Raw genomic sequence first — 18464 nt, 5'->3', positions numbered from 1 at the left:
ACAATTAATTTAGCCTACAATACTTACAATTGGTTTTCTATGGTTTTCCCTTCCGAGATCCTGTGAAGAAAAACACATCAATAAAATTATGCTTCCATGATGCTGCTCAAGAGAGTCAGAACATTACAGTTAATGAGATACAAGAAAATAAATTGAACTAGGAATTTGCTTAGTTGTCAAATTAATTATATTCCCCAAATTCACACAATGGAACGTGGGACACTGCTGACAAGTCTAGCACTTTGCTACCTGTCTCAGAAGTTACATACAGAATCATAATAGTTGTCTCAAACCACAACCTTGTTTCCTACTGAAATGCATTATATTAGCCTCTCTAATTTTTCTATTTTGTAATCCTACCTCAACTTCTTTCAGGGTGAAAACTTTCACATTACATTTGTCTCCACGTTCTTTTAAAACATCGTCAAAACGGATCCATCAGAATTATATTTTCCAAGTGTGATATACGCTTTTCTTCACAGTTTTCCAGCAAAGTGATTGCTTTGCTCGTCTTGTCACAGATCACAGTCGAAATTTCAGCTACAAGATTAGAATATTAATTTTAACAATAAATCATAAATCCTTACCCATAATCATATCAAAGAGAATTGAATAACCAGTGTTTAACACAGATAAGTCATGCACTCAAATATTAAATCAAAATGAATAATATTCAAGTCACCTTTAATCATAATTTTTATGCCTTCAAAAAAAAAGCAGCGAGAGGGGTCCCTTGTCTCTTCCTTCTACCCCATCAGATTTACAGATTATCCTTCATCATCACCAACACACTGCCACCAGCAAATGACCACCCCTCTCTTCCAGCATGCTGAAGGTGTTGTTCTCTCCATGATCCTTTGTGATTTTCCTCAGTGGCAAAACTGAGCTCAGTTCTCCGCAATTGGCTGCTTCCGAAATCATAGAGTCATACACCAGGAAAATAGCCGCTCAACCACAGCATTCATATTTATCATCAGATACGTAGCTATAACAATTATTTTCCAACACTTAGTCCATAGCTTTCTCTGCCACTACATCTCAAGTGCTCATCTAGATATTTAAAAGTTGTGAATTCTCTGTCTCCATCACAATGTTCATTCTAGAGTTTAAACAACCTGCTGGATGAACCCACAACTTCCTTATGCAGAGACACAATTTTGAAAATCAGCTTTCTTATACTAAGACCCAACATCACAAAAGCAACAAGTCCTACTGATGGGTCTCGGCCTGAAAAGTTGGCTGTATCTCGTTTCCATAGATGCTGCCTGGCCTGCTGAGTTCCTCCAGCATTCTGTGTGTGTTGCTCGGATTTCCAGCATCTGCAGATTTTCTCTTGTTTCTGATTGGAGACCTCATCCATTTGTTTGCAGTAAGGCAAGAAACAAAAATTCCACTCTAAGACTTATCCAGTGGCATCTAGGGCCTCAGTGGCAGGCAGAGGCACTGGTCATTCCATGGTAATATAGATGCCTAGTGACCCAAGGTTGGGGCAGGAAAATACCTAAATGAAAAGGCCTGGCCATTGGACCTACGTGGAGAGAGAAGTCTTTAAAAAAATAAACGGGGCAATCAATGCCACTCTCCTCTGCAGCTGACTGGCTTTGTGCCAATATCGAAGATGCTACCCTGTTGGTAACGTAAGGAAATAGAGGTGATACTGTGGAGTTCAGAGTCCATTTGCATTCATGGACTGAAATATTCCTTCCAAGTGAAGCAGTGATTCTCTTTCTTCTTCCAATACAGTCTGCCACATTCACTTATAATGATGTCTCCAGCTCACTGTGAGAAACCAGGCACCAATAGAGGGAGTCCTTTCAGTCTACAAGGATGGCACGAGCTTCCAATTGCACATCACTTTAACTCTCCATCTCTCTCTGACTCGGCTTCTTACACTCTTCTAATATAGACCCAGAGTAACCTCATCTTCCGATTTGGTACGTTAAGACTTCCACCCTTAGTGTGTATCAGAAATAGCTGGTTCATGAACCTTGTATCATTAATTCTATTTCTTCTCTGTCCACAATCACTGCCTGAATTCCTCAGCAGTTATAACATTCTGTTTCCACAACCAATGACTCGCTTTCAAGGACTCTTCATTACATGTTCCCAATATTTATTGTTTATTTATTATTATTTCTTTCTTTCTGTATTTGCAGTTGCTGTCTTGTGCACTCTTGTTGAATGTTCCAGTACGTGGAGAGGATTCCAACTGGCTGCATCACTGTCTGGTTATGGGGGGGGGGGGCTGCTACACTGGATCAAAGTAAGCTGCAGAGATCTGTAAACTCAGTCAACTTCATTATGAACACTCACCTCCATAGTACTCAGGACATCAAGGAGCAAAGCCTCAAAAAGGAAGCATCCATCACTCAGGAAATCATTCTTCTCATCAGGGAGGTACAGGACCCTGAAGACACGCACTTAAGAATTCAGGAACAGCTTCTTTCCCTCTGCCTCTGGATTTCTGAGTGGGACTTTGAACCATGAACACTACCTTACTACTTTTTAAAATTTCTATTTTTGCACTACATACATATATGTGTGTGTATTATATAAATATAGTGTATCTCAGGGTGACATACATGTACTTTGATAATAAATTTACTTTGAACTTTGATTCAATTTCCAGCTGTTCCTTATTCAAAGTTTTTGCTTTCATATTTCCAGAATTCCTTTTCCTTTCTTTTTCGCTCCTTCTCACTTCACACAGTATCATACAGATATTCTTAACCTCAGAGGGATCACTTGCATCTTAACAAATCTTCACCACACTCCCTTAGCAGGCACCATGACTACTTGTATCATTCAGACTCTCCTGGTTTTTCCCTGTATCCCAGACAGTCCCTAGAGTCACAGAAAAGTACAGCACAGGAACAGGTCCTTTGGTCCATCTAGTCTGTGCCAAAACCATTTAAACTGCCTACTCTCATGTCCCATGTACCTGTCCAAACTTCTCTTCAACATTGAAATTGAGCTTGCGTGCACCACTTATATCATTCAGACTCTCCTACTTTTTTACTCTATCACACACCTCCCTCTGTTCTCTCTCTCTGTCCAAAGCCCTTCTCTATAACTTAAAAACAAGTTTTGTTCCTAGCACTTCTCTGTTCTGAAGAAAAATCAAACTATAACGCTGGGTTAATAACGATAGTTTGATGGACTCTGGATGAAAGTCTCTTTCGGGGCTTTTGCTGTTGCTTGCGAGGTGGGGGGGTCGGTGCTTTTGCTGGCACAAGTAGGGGGAAGGTTTTGGGGGCTTTAATGTTCTATCATTCATTCTATGGGTTCTCTTGTTTCGTGGATGTCTGTGAAGAGTATGAATTTCAGGTTGTATACTGTATACATTCCCTGATACCTGAATCCTGAAATCTATTTATCTCCTTTCCCCTCCGGTCTTCTCCTATCATTTAGCATTTCCCCCTCACCCCACTACTTTCAAATCTCTTACCATCTTTCCTTTCAGTTAGTCCTGACAAAGGGTCTCGGCCCGAAACGTCGACAGTGCTTCTCCCTATAGATGCTGCCTGGCCCGCTGTGTTCCACCAGCATTTTGTGTGTGTTCCTTTCTTTACAGACGCTTCCTGACCTTTTTGTCTGCTTCTACATTTTGTTTTTATTTCAGATTTCCAGCATAGTTATTTAATCATAAACTCAGAGCTATATAGCAAGGCTACAGGACCTTCAACCCAACCCATCCACACCAACCATATTGACTACTTTCCCATGCTCAGCCCATAAACTTTGAGGCTTCTCCCCTCTACCATGCTTCTTTGCTTTTCAATTGTCTGCTTTAGTTTTGTTGCCAAGAAGAGACACTGGCCATTTACCCATTGGTCAAGTCTGCCAAAGTCTTTTCCACTACAATTTGCACATACACACTGATACTATGAACATTGTCATCTTAATGGAGTTCAGCCATTTTGTTGTTCAAAGTTCAAAATCAATTTATTATCAAAGTACATATTTCACCATATACAACACTGAGATTAATTTTCTTGTGGGTATTCATGGTAAATACAAGAAACACAACAGAATCAATGAAAGGCAGCACTCAACATGACAAACAACCAATGAGCAAAGGACAACAAACTGTGCCAATGCAAAAGGAATAATATCGAGAACATAAGATGAAAAGTTCTTGGAAGTGAACTGAGCCAGAGTTATTTGTTGTCCTGACAACTCCCACTAGACCTGTCTTAACCATTGCTTCAATATAACAACATACCTTCAATTGCTACATATTTTAGTCTGGGAAAAGATTGTTGGAGGTAAAAGTACAAGATGGCCAGCCATTATTATTGACGAGGTATAAACACAAACTATGAGTTCACATATAGCAGCGGAAAGATGCAAACTCAGAAGCATGTCAAAGCAATACAAGGGCAACTTGCAGAGATATACAACATAACTAACCCACTGGGCAAGTGTCTCTGACCAGGGATTCCCAACCCTTTTTATGCCATGGATCCCTACTATTGACCGAGGGGTCCATGGACCCCAGGGTGGGAACTCCTGCTCTATACAGGGAGTTCATAGCCAATCTTTGACACATTTCTCTTTAGGTTTAATTGAATGAATACAAAAATAAATTGAAGATCTGCTCGACACTTATACCTACCCTTATTAATAATGTACACAATGGCATCAGGTCCAAGGGTGTCGTACAGGGGTATCACTGACATAGAGTAGGTATAGCAAGCCAACTCAGAAATTATCCACTAATGGGAAAAAAGAAAAGGTCTGTTATTTGAGAACTAAAACAAGTCCTGAAGTCAGATTACCTCAGTTTATAAAATACTGTTCTACAATAGAAATATCATGAAAATGCAATGCAACAGACACAAAATGCTGGAGAAACTCAGCAAGCCAGTCAGCATCTATGGAAAAAAGTAGTGGCATCTGAGTTCCTCCAGCACTTTGTGTGTGTTGCTCGGATTTCCAGCATCTGCAGATTTTCCCTTGTTTGTGAAGAAAATGCAACGGCTGTGCACTCCTCTTTCAGACCACATACATGTTCTGCTTGAAAGCAATGTAACAGCGACATGCCTATGACCACCACAGAGTTGAGGAGCAACACCTTATATCCAGCCTGATGGCATGAATATCCATTTCTCCTTCTGGTTAAAAAAAATCCCTCCTCCTCCCCCCTTCTATTCCCAACTCTTGCCTCTTCTCACCTGCCTATCACCTTCCATTGGGTCCCCTCCTCCTTCCCTTTCTCCTGTGGTCGGCTCTTCTGTCCCATCAGATTCCTTTCTTTCCAGGTTTTTACCTTTCCTAGCCACCAGGGTTCACCTATCACCTTCTAGCTATCCCCCTTCCTCTCCCACTACCTTTTTGTTCTGGCATCTTCCTGCTTCCTTTTCAGTCCTGATGAAGGGTCTCAACCCAAAACTACAACTGTTTATTCATTTCCATAGATGCTACCTGACTTACTGAGTTCCTTCAGCATTTTGTGTGTGTTGCTTTGGATTACCATCAACAGCAGACTTTCTTGTGTTTATAACAGCAATATATCAGTGCTGTTCTTAAACATAGACCCAAGTCAAATTAATATGAATGAAAATTATTACTACAAGAAGAAAGCCATATTCTCCAAAAAAGGGCAAGATATGATGAAAATAGAGCTTTGTTATATGAACCATGGATAAATGCTAATGGTTTAAATGCCTATTATCTTTTTTAATATTCTTAAGCTTGTACTTTGATCAACCCAAATCAAGTAGGTTAACTCCGAAAAGCCTGTCCATGGAGTCCTAATTAATTATCTGGCTTTATTGTCTAAGTGATGAACTACAGTAGTATTTATAGAAATAGATTTGAGAGTTTTGGTTTCTTTTTGCAAAAGAAACATATCTTATCTGCTAACTGGTCATTTTGGTATAGGACATTTCAATTCATTTCAGTTAATCAGTTACAGCTAGAAAGAGGACTTTGCCATTATTCGATCGAATTCAGCAAGCTGTTACAGCAAAATATTGCAGTAAGCTTAAATTAAGGTCCTTTCCTGCTCTTTTTAGACAGCTAAAGTCACCACGGGTCTTGTATGTTTGTGAGACATCTAAAGAGCCTGTGGAAGAGATGAGGAAGGAGAAATAGCTGAAATGGTACAACTTGACCAAGATGAAAGACTGATGCTATGGGTTTGTGAAGCATGGTTATTCATAGTAAAAATATCATGGTTCAATAGGTTAACATCCTTTACCTCAGGTCTGTTCTGAGCAAATACCCCGATGTACTGTGTCGGGCATGGACTGCATCCACGATGTAAAAGGCCTGATCCAAGATATTCTGCTCGATCGGACACCTACAGGTAAACAAGAGATATGAGTCCAGATTTACACAGAACACATGTATTTTTCATCTCTTCCATGCAAGTAACATTGCTAAGTCCCCTGCTCTCTATAATGTCATACTTTTAACTCAATACCCCTAATTCCTGTATGGCTCAAAGTTGACTCCTTCAGCCTCTATCCATCCAAAAATATTGAGCACAATAATGAATATCATATTTGTCTATAATTTATTGTTGTCAACTGCTATTGGCATCAACTGCTTCCAATATTTGCACTAGATGGGGGGAGAAAGCAAGATTGGAAGATCTAGGCTCAAAAATATACAGTGAACACTGCCAATTGAGGTCACTTGCAATTTTAAAAAAGGTTTAATCTGGTATAGCCTCTGGATTCCGTTAAATGGACGTGAGATGCTTGTATCATCAGGGAATGCGTGGCTGGCAAGCAGAAGAAGCTCATTAGCAGTAAGAGATGAGGAAGGAGAAGATATGAATAAAGAAGTGGATACGATAGGGTCTTTTATGAAACTCTTGGACAAGTATATGGAGCTCAGACAAATAGAGGATTATGGGTAACCCTAGGTAATTTCTCAGGTAAGGACATGTTTGGCACAGCTTTGTGAGCCGAGGGGCTTCTATTGTGCTATAGGTTTTCTATGTTTCTTTGTTTCTAAGAGGAAAAGCATCATTTGGTCATCATGCGCCGTGTTGTACGACATGGACAGACATGGTCTTTCCACGGCCATGGTTGCTCCTGGCGAATTTTTCTACAGAAGTGGTTTGCCATTGCCTTCTTCCAGGCAGTGTCTTTACAAGACGGCTGACCCCAGCCATTATCAATACTCTTCAGAGATTGTTTGCCTGGTGTCAGTGGTCACATAACCAGGACTTGTGATAAGCACCGGCTGCTCATACAACCATCCACCACCTGCTCCCATGGATTCACATGACCCTGAGCAGGTGCCACACGTTGCCCAAGGTTGACCTGCAGACTAGCAGAGGGAAGGTGCACCTTACACCTCCTTTGGTAGAGACGTATCTCCGACCTGCCACCCATAATTAAGAACGTAGGATGATAGAGAGGAGCTGAAAGTGTTTAGATGAAGTGACAGCACCAGAGTTAGAAACAACAGACGAGGAACATCAGCTCCATTATGGTCAAAGAGCTCAACAAAGTGAGAAGGATTGGGTTGAAGATAGATGACACTATCAAGTGTAAGTGCTGAGGACATTTTGGAGAAAGAAAATATGATTGGATGCTGGGATGACAGCTTGCATCTCAATGGCCTTGGTGCTGACGAAATGTTCCTGTCATTTTGCCCCTACACCTCCTTCCCACCACCCTCAGCCAAAGTGCAGGCATTGGAGCTCTACGGAATTGCAAGTTGCTCTTTACAATGCTTTCTGCAGGAGGGGATTACAGCACCTGCACCTACTTTGGAAATACAGTAATGCTGTTAGCATCACCAGAGTGCTTGCATAGTGACAGGTTCTGCCCACAAAAAAAAACCTGCTGTTACTGATTTTTTATGAGTTGGACATTCAGGTCTTTCTATTGTAGTTGCACTTTGGACACATTTTAATAGTGCCGTTCCGTTTCACTTTTCATAAAATGTGTCGATTATAAAACATAAATACAAAATATCAAAATTATCCAAGAGTCTTGAAGCAGTAGTTTTGGGTTGAATTGTTACCTAGATCTGTTTTACACCTGTTCATTGCCCAATGAACTTTTCCTAGTTCTGGATGTGAACATGTTGGAACTTAAGATGAGATTTATGTTGTGCCTTCCTATAGTTTCATAATTTTTCAAAAAACAGTTCCTTATCATTGCTAATTTTTATATAAACTCTTGACTAACAGTTCAGTCAATTGCACCTCATGCAAAAGGAAGCTGTGGTCCAAAGTTCAATCGCATATGTTTACAATTCACAGGGTGAATCAAATCTCTGGGGAGCTAAGGTGTATTTAAATGGGGTGGAGTGTGGAGTTGAGGGATGACAGCTCATAATTGCTTCACCCACCAGATACAAAAAATACACTAATTATTACTTTTCTCGTCTCTGAATCAAGATCCAGTTCTAAGATATTGCAAATTGTGTTTTCCCATTCTGCAGGCTTGGACCTCTGTACTAGTTCCAGGATTTTATTATGAACTCAACACATACCTGCTTGTAAGAAAGCCACTGATAAGGCTGCTTAGGTTTGCGGTAACCCAGACAAGGTCCATCACCTGACAGGAGAGAAATACTTAGTATTGTTGAATAGTGAAAAGGTTTTAAAAACAGATTCCATTTAGAATTTTCCATGTATTTCAATACCTGATACATGTACGCCTCTTTGAAAAGCCTCATAGACTGTTCTGACATCATCGTAATAGTAAGATATCACTTCATCGTTTTTCAACAATGCATTTCTCCTGGCATCTTTGCTATTCTGTAAATGAAAAGTAGTAAAATGAACTTTCTTTTATGAAATTGAAGATACTAAAATTCAGACTGATGAAATGTATATTAGCTAAGTGGATACATGTTCAATGCAGCTACCAAGAAGGCATGACAGTAGCTGTATTTCATTAGGAGTTCGAGGAGATATTGTAGGTCAGCAAAGACAGTCGCAAACTTTTTTTTTTAAAAGATGAAGCATGGAGAACATTCTGACTGGCTGCATCACTGTCTGGTGGGGGGGGGGGGGTGTTGCACCTCTGCACAGGACCGAAATAAGCTGCTGAGATGCAGACTTAGTCAGCTCCATCATGGGTTACTAGCTTTCGTAGTTTCCAGGATATATTCAAGGAACGATGCCTCAAGATTCCCATCACCCAGGTCATGCTTTGTTCTCATTGCTACCATCAGGAGCCTGAAGGCACACACTCAATGATTCAGGAACAACTTCTTCCCGTCTGCCATTCAATTTCTGAATGGACATTGAACCCATGAACATTACCTTACTACTATTTTGATCTACTTATTTAACTTAACTATTTAAAAAATATATACTCACTGCAGTCCATGTCTTTTCTATTAATACTTATTGCATTGTACTGTTGCCTCAAAGACGACAGATTTTGCAACATATGCCAGTGATATTAAACCTGATTCTGATACTAATACAACACACTCCTCCCACTGCACTACTTCTGCACGTTCTTACTGTCTAGATCTTGAAAGCTTTTTGGGTAACAGAAAGATTAATTACTTTTTCCCTTGCGAGTTATAATTTTTAAGCATACCTAAGAATTCAGAAAAACTTTTAGTAAGCTGAAGCAGCCCAAAGAAATTTAAACCCTTCTGTCCAGTGGAGACAAAGCACTAGACTCGCAATCTTAACTTGACTAGAATGAATCTACACTGATGGCCATGAGACACCATTTCACTCCACTCCTCCGCTTTTGCCACCCTCCTTCCTCGCTTTACTCCTCTTGCCCCTCCCCTACCCTAATCCTTACTCTGACACATACCCACTGAATAAATAAAGTCACCATAGTAAAATGTTTAGAAAGGCCAAAATTTTATTAGACTCCATAATACACAAATTCATCATCAAATGCATAATGAATCATATTAATTCAGACTGAGTTCATAGTGTATAATGATGCAGCGGACACGGGTTGGGTAAGAGACACAAGAACTGACCTCCACAAGAAATATTCAGACAGTGCATGAAAAGCATTTAGCCCCCCACAACTATTTTCACATTTTATTGTCTAAGTTTCTAAACTTAAGATACATTAAAGAGGGATTTTTGAGCTAATCTACAAAACTTTGTGCATCATTTCAAATCCAAAGAAAAATTCCCAAACCTGTCAACAATTTACCAAAGATTAAAAACCAAAATTATGAGGCTGAAGAAGTATTCATCCCTTATGTAATTACTATGCTAACTTCCCTCAGGTGCAAAATATAGTATTACCTTACCAACTCACCCAATTTGTTGATGTAGAAAATTGGAGGATCACCTGCCTTCAATGAATTCATAAGAATAAATACCCCCTCTCTCTCTGTGGTAGATTTTCAACAGACCAAACCAAAATGAAGACAGAAGAGCCTCCAAGCCAAATTAGGGAAAGAACAGAGAAGCAAAAATCCGGGGAAGGGTACAAGAGCATCTCAAAAGCACTGAACATGCTCAGTGCAGTTCATCATGAAGAAATGGAAGATGAAACCTCAACCACACTGCCTAGGTCAGGCCACCATCCCACACTTAGTGACTAAGGAAGAATGGCACTTGTAGGAGAGGCTACTATGACACCAACAATCACTCTGAGTAAGCTGCAGGTGTCAGCGGCTGCAACTGGAGATGAAATTCATGGCCCCACAATCTCTAAGGCCTTGCACTAAAAAAGGTATTTATTGAAGAGTGACAAGAAAGAAGCCTTAGCTAAAAAAAAGCATATCCTTGGCTGTAAAGACTTTGCATAGTGTCACTTAGAAGATACCATAAAGATGTGGAAGAAGGTCTTGTGGTTGGTAGAGACCAAAGTGGAACAGTTTGGCCTCAATATTAAGCGGTGCATGTAGCATAAATCTAATACTCCACATCAACCAGGCACCACCATCCTACAGTAAAGTGTGATGGAGTTAGCTTCATGTTATAGGAATGCTTTTCAACAGCAGGGACTGGAAATCTAGTCAGGATTGATGGGAAGATGAATGTTGCTAAATACAGGGGAATCCTGGATAAAACCTGCTCTCCTCTGCCAGAAAGCTTAAACTGGGGATGAAGTTCATCTTTCAGCAGGACAATGAACCAAAGCACGCTGTCAGAGCAAGCATGGAGTGGCTTCAATTGAAGAAAATTAATGTCCTTGAGAGTCCTGAATTTCAGAGTCCTGAATTTAACCCGATCGAACAGCTCTGGCAGGAACTAAAGATTGCTGTCCCCACTATTCCCCAACTAACCTGGCACAGCTGGAGAAATTTAGCAAATCTCGCTCCATCATGTTGTGCAAAGTTAACAGAGACTTATCCAAAAGACTACCGGCTGTAATAGCTGGGAGAGGTGGTTCAATTAAGTACTCAGCAAAAAGGGATGGATACTTTTGAAGTGCTGACATTTCAGTTTTGAATTTTTGGTTTTTCATGCTTTACAATTATACCTGTGTTTTGGACTCTACTATAAAAAGAACACGTGATTCACAGATAAAAATTCTCAGTTAAATTGATCAACATTACTGTTTGTAATACTCATTTGTGTGAACAAAGGGTTGGGGATGAGTGCATGTTACTCTGCATGGTTGATAATTTTTGGTCAGGAGCATTTAATATGCTCAGAAAGAAAACATTACAGAAATAGTCACAAGTGGTTTAAGAGAAGTAATTGTGATCGATTATTGGTTCTCCTTTATAAAAGGAAAATCTTGTTCATAAATCTAACACAAATTTCACACAGATTAAATTAAAAGTTATGAATAAAAGTACTTTCTTAAATACATTTTAACTACTCGTGTCATCTCTGTCAAGAAAATTTAGTTCAACTCACCTTGACTTGTACAGATTGCCTGGAAAGATCATATGACAATTTGACAGGCTTTTCTTCGTGCCACAACCAGTAAAGGATTGCACCAATCAAGATCAGAACTGACACAGTGATCAGGAGACTCATTGTTTAAATTCTGCAGCAAAGATGTGGCTGTAATATTAATATAAAAATAGTTATCAAACAGTTTGCAATACTCACTATCTCAACTTATTTACCTGTCTTAATTGCTCTTATAACAAATAGATTTACATGGTATCTAATTTTGTTTACACCCAGAGACTGAGAATTGAAAACTTCATATTGTTGTGTGAAGCAGGTTAGATGATTTGTAAATATTGTAGAAGGATTTTGATTAAGAGATCAATAAACTGCATCACAAACTTCAAAAAGCCATCAAACAACAGAAACACCTTCTAGTATATTTGAATACCCCAACTTCAAGCTCGGCAATTGATGATTGTTGGTATATTGTGTACTCTAACAACTGACAACCAGCTGTCATGACACCACATTAATATCCAAAGTTCCTCTGAAGTTTAGCTAATATAATAGCATATCTTCCTTCAAATATCTCATTTCATAAGGGTTTAGACCATAAGACCATGAGAGATGGGAACAGGATTGGGCCATTTGGCCTTTTGAGACTGCTCCCCAATTTCATCATGGCCGATCTATTTTCTATCTCAGCCCTAATCTCCTGCCTTCTCCCCATATCCCTTCATGCCCGGAATAATCAAGAATCAATCAACCTCTGCCTTAAATATACATAAAGACTTCAGCTCCAAGCTGCCTGTGGCAACAAATTCCTCAAATTTACCACATTCTGGCTAAAGAAATTTCTCTTCATCTCCATTCTAAATGGACATCCCTCTATTCCGAGGCCTTGTCCTTTGTTCAACATTCCTGACATAGGAACCAACCTCTCCACATCCTCTTTATTAAGGTCTTTCAACATTCAAAAGGTTTCAATGAGGTCGCCCTAGGTTTCTGTTAGAATATTTCTCTTTGTTATCTTCATTAATTTCCTGTAGCAGTTAACTGCAATAGAGTCATAGACAAGTACAGCACAGAAACAGGCCCTTTGGCCCATCTAGACTGTGCCAAACCATTTAAACTGCTTAGTCCCATCGACCTGAATCTTGCGGAGAAACCTTTCCCCTCAATGACCGTAGTTTCTCTGAAATGTTCACTCGCTTGTGAGTAGAGTGAGACAAGGAAGTACTAGCTGAAACAAGTACTAGGGTGGCCTCAGAAGGTTGTTGATCAACCAGAATGATAAGCATATTGATTGCACTCTAAGGAAGAGAGATGGGGCTAAACTAATGTGAGGCTACAGAAGGCAAAATAAAACATTATTATGATCTTCCCTGATTCCACTGAGAAGGGTAATGACCTCACTCATCTTTACTTGTGACATAAATGATTCTCACTGGCGCCATGGTAGTGTAGCAGTTAGCGTAACGCTATTGCAACTCGGGGCGTCAGAGTTCGCAGTTCAATTCCAACATCTTCTGTAAGGGGTCTGTCGTTCTCCCCATGGAATGTGTGGGTTTTCTCCAGGTACTCTGGTTTCCTCCCACAGTCCCAAGTTAGTCAGTTAATTGATCATTGCAAATTGTCCCGCGATTGGGCCAAGCTTAAACTGTGGGTTGCCGGATGACGTGGCTCAAAGGGCTGGAAGGGCCTCTTCTGCTCTGTATCAGTTGGAATAAAATAACCACTTTTTCCAATCAAGAAAGCAAAGCATTTTATGCTGCAGTTAGGGCATCTTAAACCGAACAGAGGACAAACAAATCTAGAAGTTCATTATCTTCATGAGAAAATAACTGTAAACCATTTGTAATTTTTTAATAATGGTGTCTTTAAAATTAATAAATTCCATTATTAAAATATCCACTTATCAAAGATATTTGTATTTATTATAAACTTTGTCTGAATTATAGTTCTCATTGGTTTGCAATGCCTCCTCACTGATCCATTGCCTCATTGATCCCTCCTTCGTTTACGCCACTGCCCCTTGCGGCTACAATTTGCATCATCTACTGACTCTCCTTTGTGCTCTGCTGCCCCTACCTGCACTGTACCCTGTGACATTGGAACTCTGCAGCACTGCACTCATTTCATACTGACTGACCCATGTTTTCTCAGCACGATGCTGAACTTGGGCCTAGGGGATTAGACAGGCCAAGTCAGCCTCTCACTATCATGTCCATGACTACCACAGGTCCGGGTCTGCAGTCCCGGGTGAGCCCCAAGAGGAAGGACCTGGGAGTGGAGTCATTCGAGGGCATTGGTACAGACTGTATGCACCCATCCTGCAGTATGATCATGGTTGTTGCTCTACAGGACTAAGTTCACACTAAAAAACATGGGCACAGCATTTTGGGCTAAACACCGGCACAGGCATTGAGGGATGGATAGTCTGCTTCTGCATTCTAAATGAGCTCTGTGTAATATTAATGAGATTCATGTATATAATGAATAATCTTAAATTTGATCTTGTGATTTTAAGATATTTCCAGATACCTTAAAGCACCACGATTATATATTTCAAAGTATTACGTGACTTAATTTGTGTCACATGTCAAAAAGGCCACCAGAGGGAGTCAGAGATGACAAGACCAACCCCTTCCTGCTCACCTGCCTATTAGGCAAAATATTAGTGCATTGTTATCACCTGTGCCTTGTTTGTAGCCCTATTTTTGTTCATTGTCCCTGTTTCTTTCCTCAGTCTTGGAGTCATTTTGTGTAAGTGCTATTGTAGGAAGCTCCAGTTTAATGTTTTTTTGGACTTTGACTGAACCTGTACCTTACCTGCTAAGGAATCTAGTTGGACAACCCAAAAAATCTCGTTGGATTTTTTCCTCTAATTTTGTGTGACTTACCTTTGCAACTGGGTTCACTACTATTCAGTGTGATGAAAGTTAAAACTGAGAAAGTAAAGTCTGACTTAGCAGTATTTCAGTGGAGTGAAAGAAATTACAGTGGTGTGACAGAGGAGGCATCCAAAGTAAATTGGAAGGAGATGCTGACAGGGATGTCAGCGGAACAGCAATGGCGTGAGTTTCTGGGAAAGGTACAGGACAGGGGTATTCTGAAAACAAATAAATACTCGTGGCAAAGTAGAACAACTGTGGCTGACAAGGGCAGTCAAAGCTAATGAAAAGCAAAAGGGGGGCATACAACAAAGCAAAAATTAATGGGAAGATAGGGGATTGGGAAGCTTTTAAAAATGTACAGAAAGCAACTAAAAGTCTTTAGGAGGAAAAAGATGAAATATGAAAGCAAGCTAGCAAAGAATATCAAAGGATAGAAAAAGCTTTCTCAAGTATGTAAAAAGAAATGAAAGATGAGAGTTGATATAGGACCCTTAGAAAATGAAGCTGGAGGAACAATAATGGGGGACAAGGAGATGGCAGATGAACTAAATGAGTATTTTGTGTCAGTGTGCCAGATGTTGAAGGGTGTGGGGGGGGAAGAGAAGCAAGTACAGATATTATTACAAGAGAGAAGGTGCTCAAAAAGCTGAAAGACCTAAGGGTACATAAATCACCTGGACCAGATGAACTGCATCCTAGAGTTCTGAAAGAAGTAGTGGTAGATATTGTGGAGGCATTAGTAATGTTTTTCAAAGAATCATTGGACTTTGGCATGGTTTGGGAGGACTGGAGAATTGAGAATGTCACTCCACTCTTAACAAAAGTAAATTATAGACTGGTTAGCCTGACTCCAGTGGTTGGGAAGATGTTGTAGTCAATTGTTAAGGATGAGGTTATAGACTATTTGGTGACATAGGACAAGATAGGACAAAGTTAGCATGGTTTCCTTCAGGGAAAATCCTGCCTGATGAACCTGTTGAAATTCTTTGAGGAGATTACAAGTAGGTTAGACAAAGGGATGTTGTATATCGGGACTTGCAGAAGGTCTTCGACAAGATGCCACACATGAGGCTGCTTACCAAGTTAAGAGCTTATGGTATTACAGGAAAGTTACTAGCATGGTTAGAGAATTGGCTGATTGGTAGGAGGCAGCGAGTGGAAATAAAAGGCTCCTTTTCTGATTGGCTGCCAGTGACTAGTGGTGTTCTGCAGGGGTCGGTGTTAGGACCACTGCTTTTTATGCTGTATATCAAAGACTTAAATGATAGAATAGATGGCTTTGCTGCCAAGTTTGCAGATGATATGAAGATTTGTAGAGTGACAGTGTTGAGGAAACGGGAAGGTTGCAGAAGGACTTGAACAGATTAGTAGAATGGGCAAGAATGTGGCAAATTAAATACAATGTTGGAAAATACACGGTCATGTACTTGGGTAGATGAAAATAAATATGCAGACTATTTTCTAAATGAAGAGAAAATCCAAAAATCTGAGACGCAAAGGGTCATGGGACTCCTTGTGCAGAACACCCTAAAGGTTAACTTGCAGGTTGAGTCAGTGATGAGGAAGCAAATGCAATGATGGCATTCATTTCAAGAGGTTTAGCAGAATAGAGCAGGGATGTGATACTGAGGCAAGACATTGGTGAGGCCTCACCTTGAGAATTGCGTAGGTTTGGGCTCCTTTTCTAAGAAAGGATGTGCTGGCATTGGAGGGGATTCAGAGGAGGTTCACAAGGATGATTCTGGAAATGATAGGGTTACCATATGAAGAATGTTTGATGGCTCTGGGCCTGGCCTGTACTCACTGGAATTTAGAAGGATTTGTGGGTGGGGGTGGACCTCATTGAAACCTTTCAAATGTTGAAAGGTCTAGACAGTCGATGTTGTTCGGATTTCCAGCATCGGCAGATTTTCTCTTGTTTAAGATTCTGCTCCTATATGTTGTGCTCCAAGTTACCTAGTCAGCTGTGGCAACTGAAAATATGGTATTACAAATGTAGCCTGTAACCTAGTTTATGGTTCAATGAGTTGATATTAGGATATGGGATGGTAAGAGATACAGTAAATTCTTGCTCAAGCACACTTGCACAATAGCTATTTATCACAAAATGATGCTTATGATTAAAGCTATATGATTGTTATTTATCTCCACAATACAGTTTACCGTAACTATTTTATTGACAAATTATGAAGCAATCTGCTTTGTATGCAAGTTAACAATACATTGCAGCTTCAAGACGAGCTTGTTTAATAAGGTGGGGTTTGCTAAATAACATCCTTAAATTTCCACAGATTTATTACATCAGAAATGCAAACTAGCCACTAATGAACAAATTATTCCTGGTTTGCTACAAGATTTTCACGTGTAATATGATGCATCTCCTCACAACAAACTGTCCTTTTGCAATTTTTCTGAATATTCATTTCATGACAGATGTACTTTGGGGAGCATTATTTGTACTTCGGGCTGCAGTCACAGTCGGGGGTGGGGGGGGGGGGTGGTTGGCTGGCTACGGCACAAGATCGGAACACGACGGGTATCAGAATGACTAAAGACTAATTAAACCACTCCTGATGATTTAAAAAAAAATCATTTATGTTAATACATCCAGAGGAATATATCCCAAGTTAGGTCACATCAAGTTGTATTCAATAATAAGTTAGTTCAGAAATTCAGACTGGCTGTATCACCCTCTGGGGGTGGGGGGATACTGTGCAGGATCCAAATAAGCTGCAGAGATTTGTAAACTTAGTCAGCTCCATCGTGGACACTAGCCTCTGTCGTATCCAGGACATCGTCAAAGAGTGATGGCCTCAAAGGTGGCATTCTTCATTAAGGACCCCCATCACCCAGGATGTGCTCTTTCTCATTGCTACTGTCAGGGAGGAGGTACAGGAGCCTAAAGACACACACTCAACAATTCAGGAACTGCTTCTTCCCCTCCGTCATCAGAATGGACATTGAATGGACATTGAACCCATAAATACTACCTTGCTGCTTTTTTTGCAATACTTATTAAAACTGAATGAAAGTATACAGAAGTTAAATTATGTATTACAATGTACTGCTGCTGCATAACAACAAATTTGACAACATATGCTGGTGATATTAAATCTGATTCTAATAATCAAGATGTGGCAAATAGTATCAGAGATCATCTAGTCTTGATAGCTGGTTTAATGAAAAAGAATGTTGCAGACAGGATGAAGAGATCAATACTCCCCAATGCCATTCGGCTTTACAATTCAACTGCCAGGAGTAAGATATGTTATAGTGCCGGGGTTAGGACTCAATGTATTTAAGTAAACTACTTAAGAACTTTTTAAAAGCTATTATTAATGCTTTTTGAGAGGGTGATTTTAGATGCATATCATATTTTTTACTGAGTTAAGTATTGTATGTAATTAGTTTTGCTACAATAAGTGTATGGGACATTGGAAAAAATGTTGAATTTCCCCATGGGGATGAATAAAGTATCTATCTATCTATCTAATACCATCAGACTCAAACCTTCAATCTGTTGTAAACAGATCCTTTTTTAAAGCAGCTTTAAGAGTTAGTTATTGATCTGGTGTCACCTCCCTGGTAGCAACGAGAGGATGTTCTGGGTGAAGGGGTCCACCCTGGTAGAGCCACTGCTTCTCCACTTCTGCAACCCGAGTTCAATTGTAATCTCTGCTGCTGTCTGTGTGGAGTCTCCATGTCCTTCCTGTGACTGTGTGGGTTTCCTCCAAGTGCTCTGATCAACCTACCAGCAAGAAAGTCAATTTCTCCTTGCGGTTAAGAAAAAGTTCCCTCCCCCTCCCCTC

General features: G+C 40.0%; 1 protein-coding gene across 1 annotated transcript in view; it reads right to left on the bottom strand.

The window, feature by feature from the left end:
- Positions 1-18464, bottom strand: part of acsl5 (acyl-CoA synthetase long chain family member 5) — a 52294-nt gene that overhangs the window by 28909 nt on the left and 4921 nt on the right. Inside the window, 8 exon segments of the mRNA XM_073027723.1 lie at positions 28-60; positions 361-432; positions 434-540; positions 4619-4718; positions 6206-6307; positions 8464-8528; positions 8617-8731; positions 11777-11926. Coding sequence (XP_072883824.1) covers positions 28-60; positions 361-432; positions 434-540; positions 4619-4718; positions 6206-6307; positions 8464-8528; positions 8617-8731; positions 11777-11899 — 717 coding nt within the window. The 5' untranslated portion in view covers positions 11900-11926.

Source organism: Hemitrygon akajei, chromosome 23, assembly GCF_048418815.1.
Source record: "Hemitrygon akajei chromosome 23, sHemAka1.3, whole genome shotgun sequence".
In the NCBI taxonomy this organism is placed as follows: domain Eukaryota; kingdom Metazoa; phylum Chordata; class Chondrichthyes; order Myliobatiformes; family Dasyatidae; genus Hemitrygon; species Hemitrygon akajei.
This window is presented reverse-complemented; position numbering and strand designations above follow the sequence as displayed.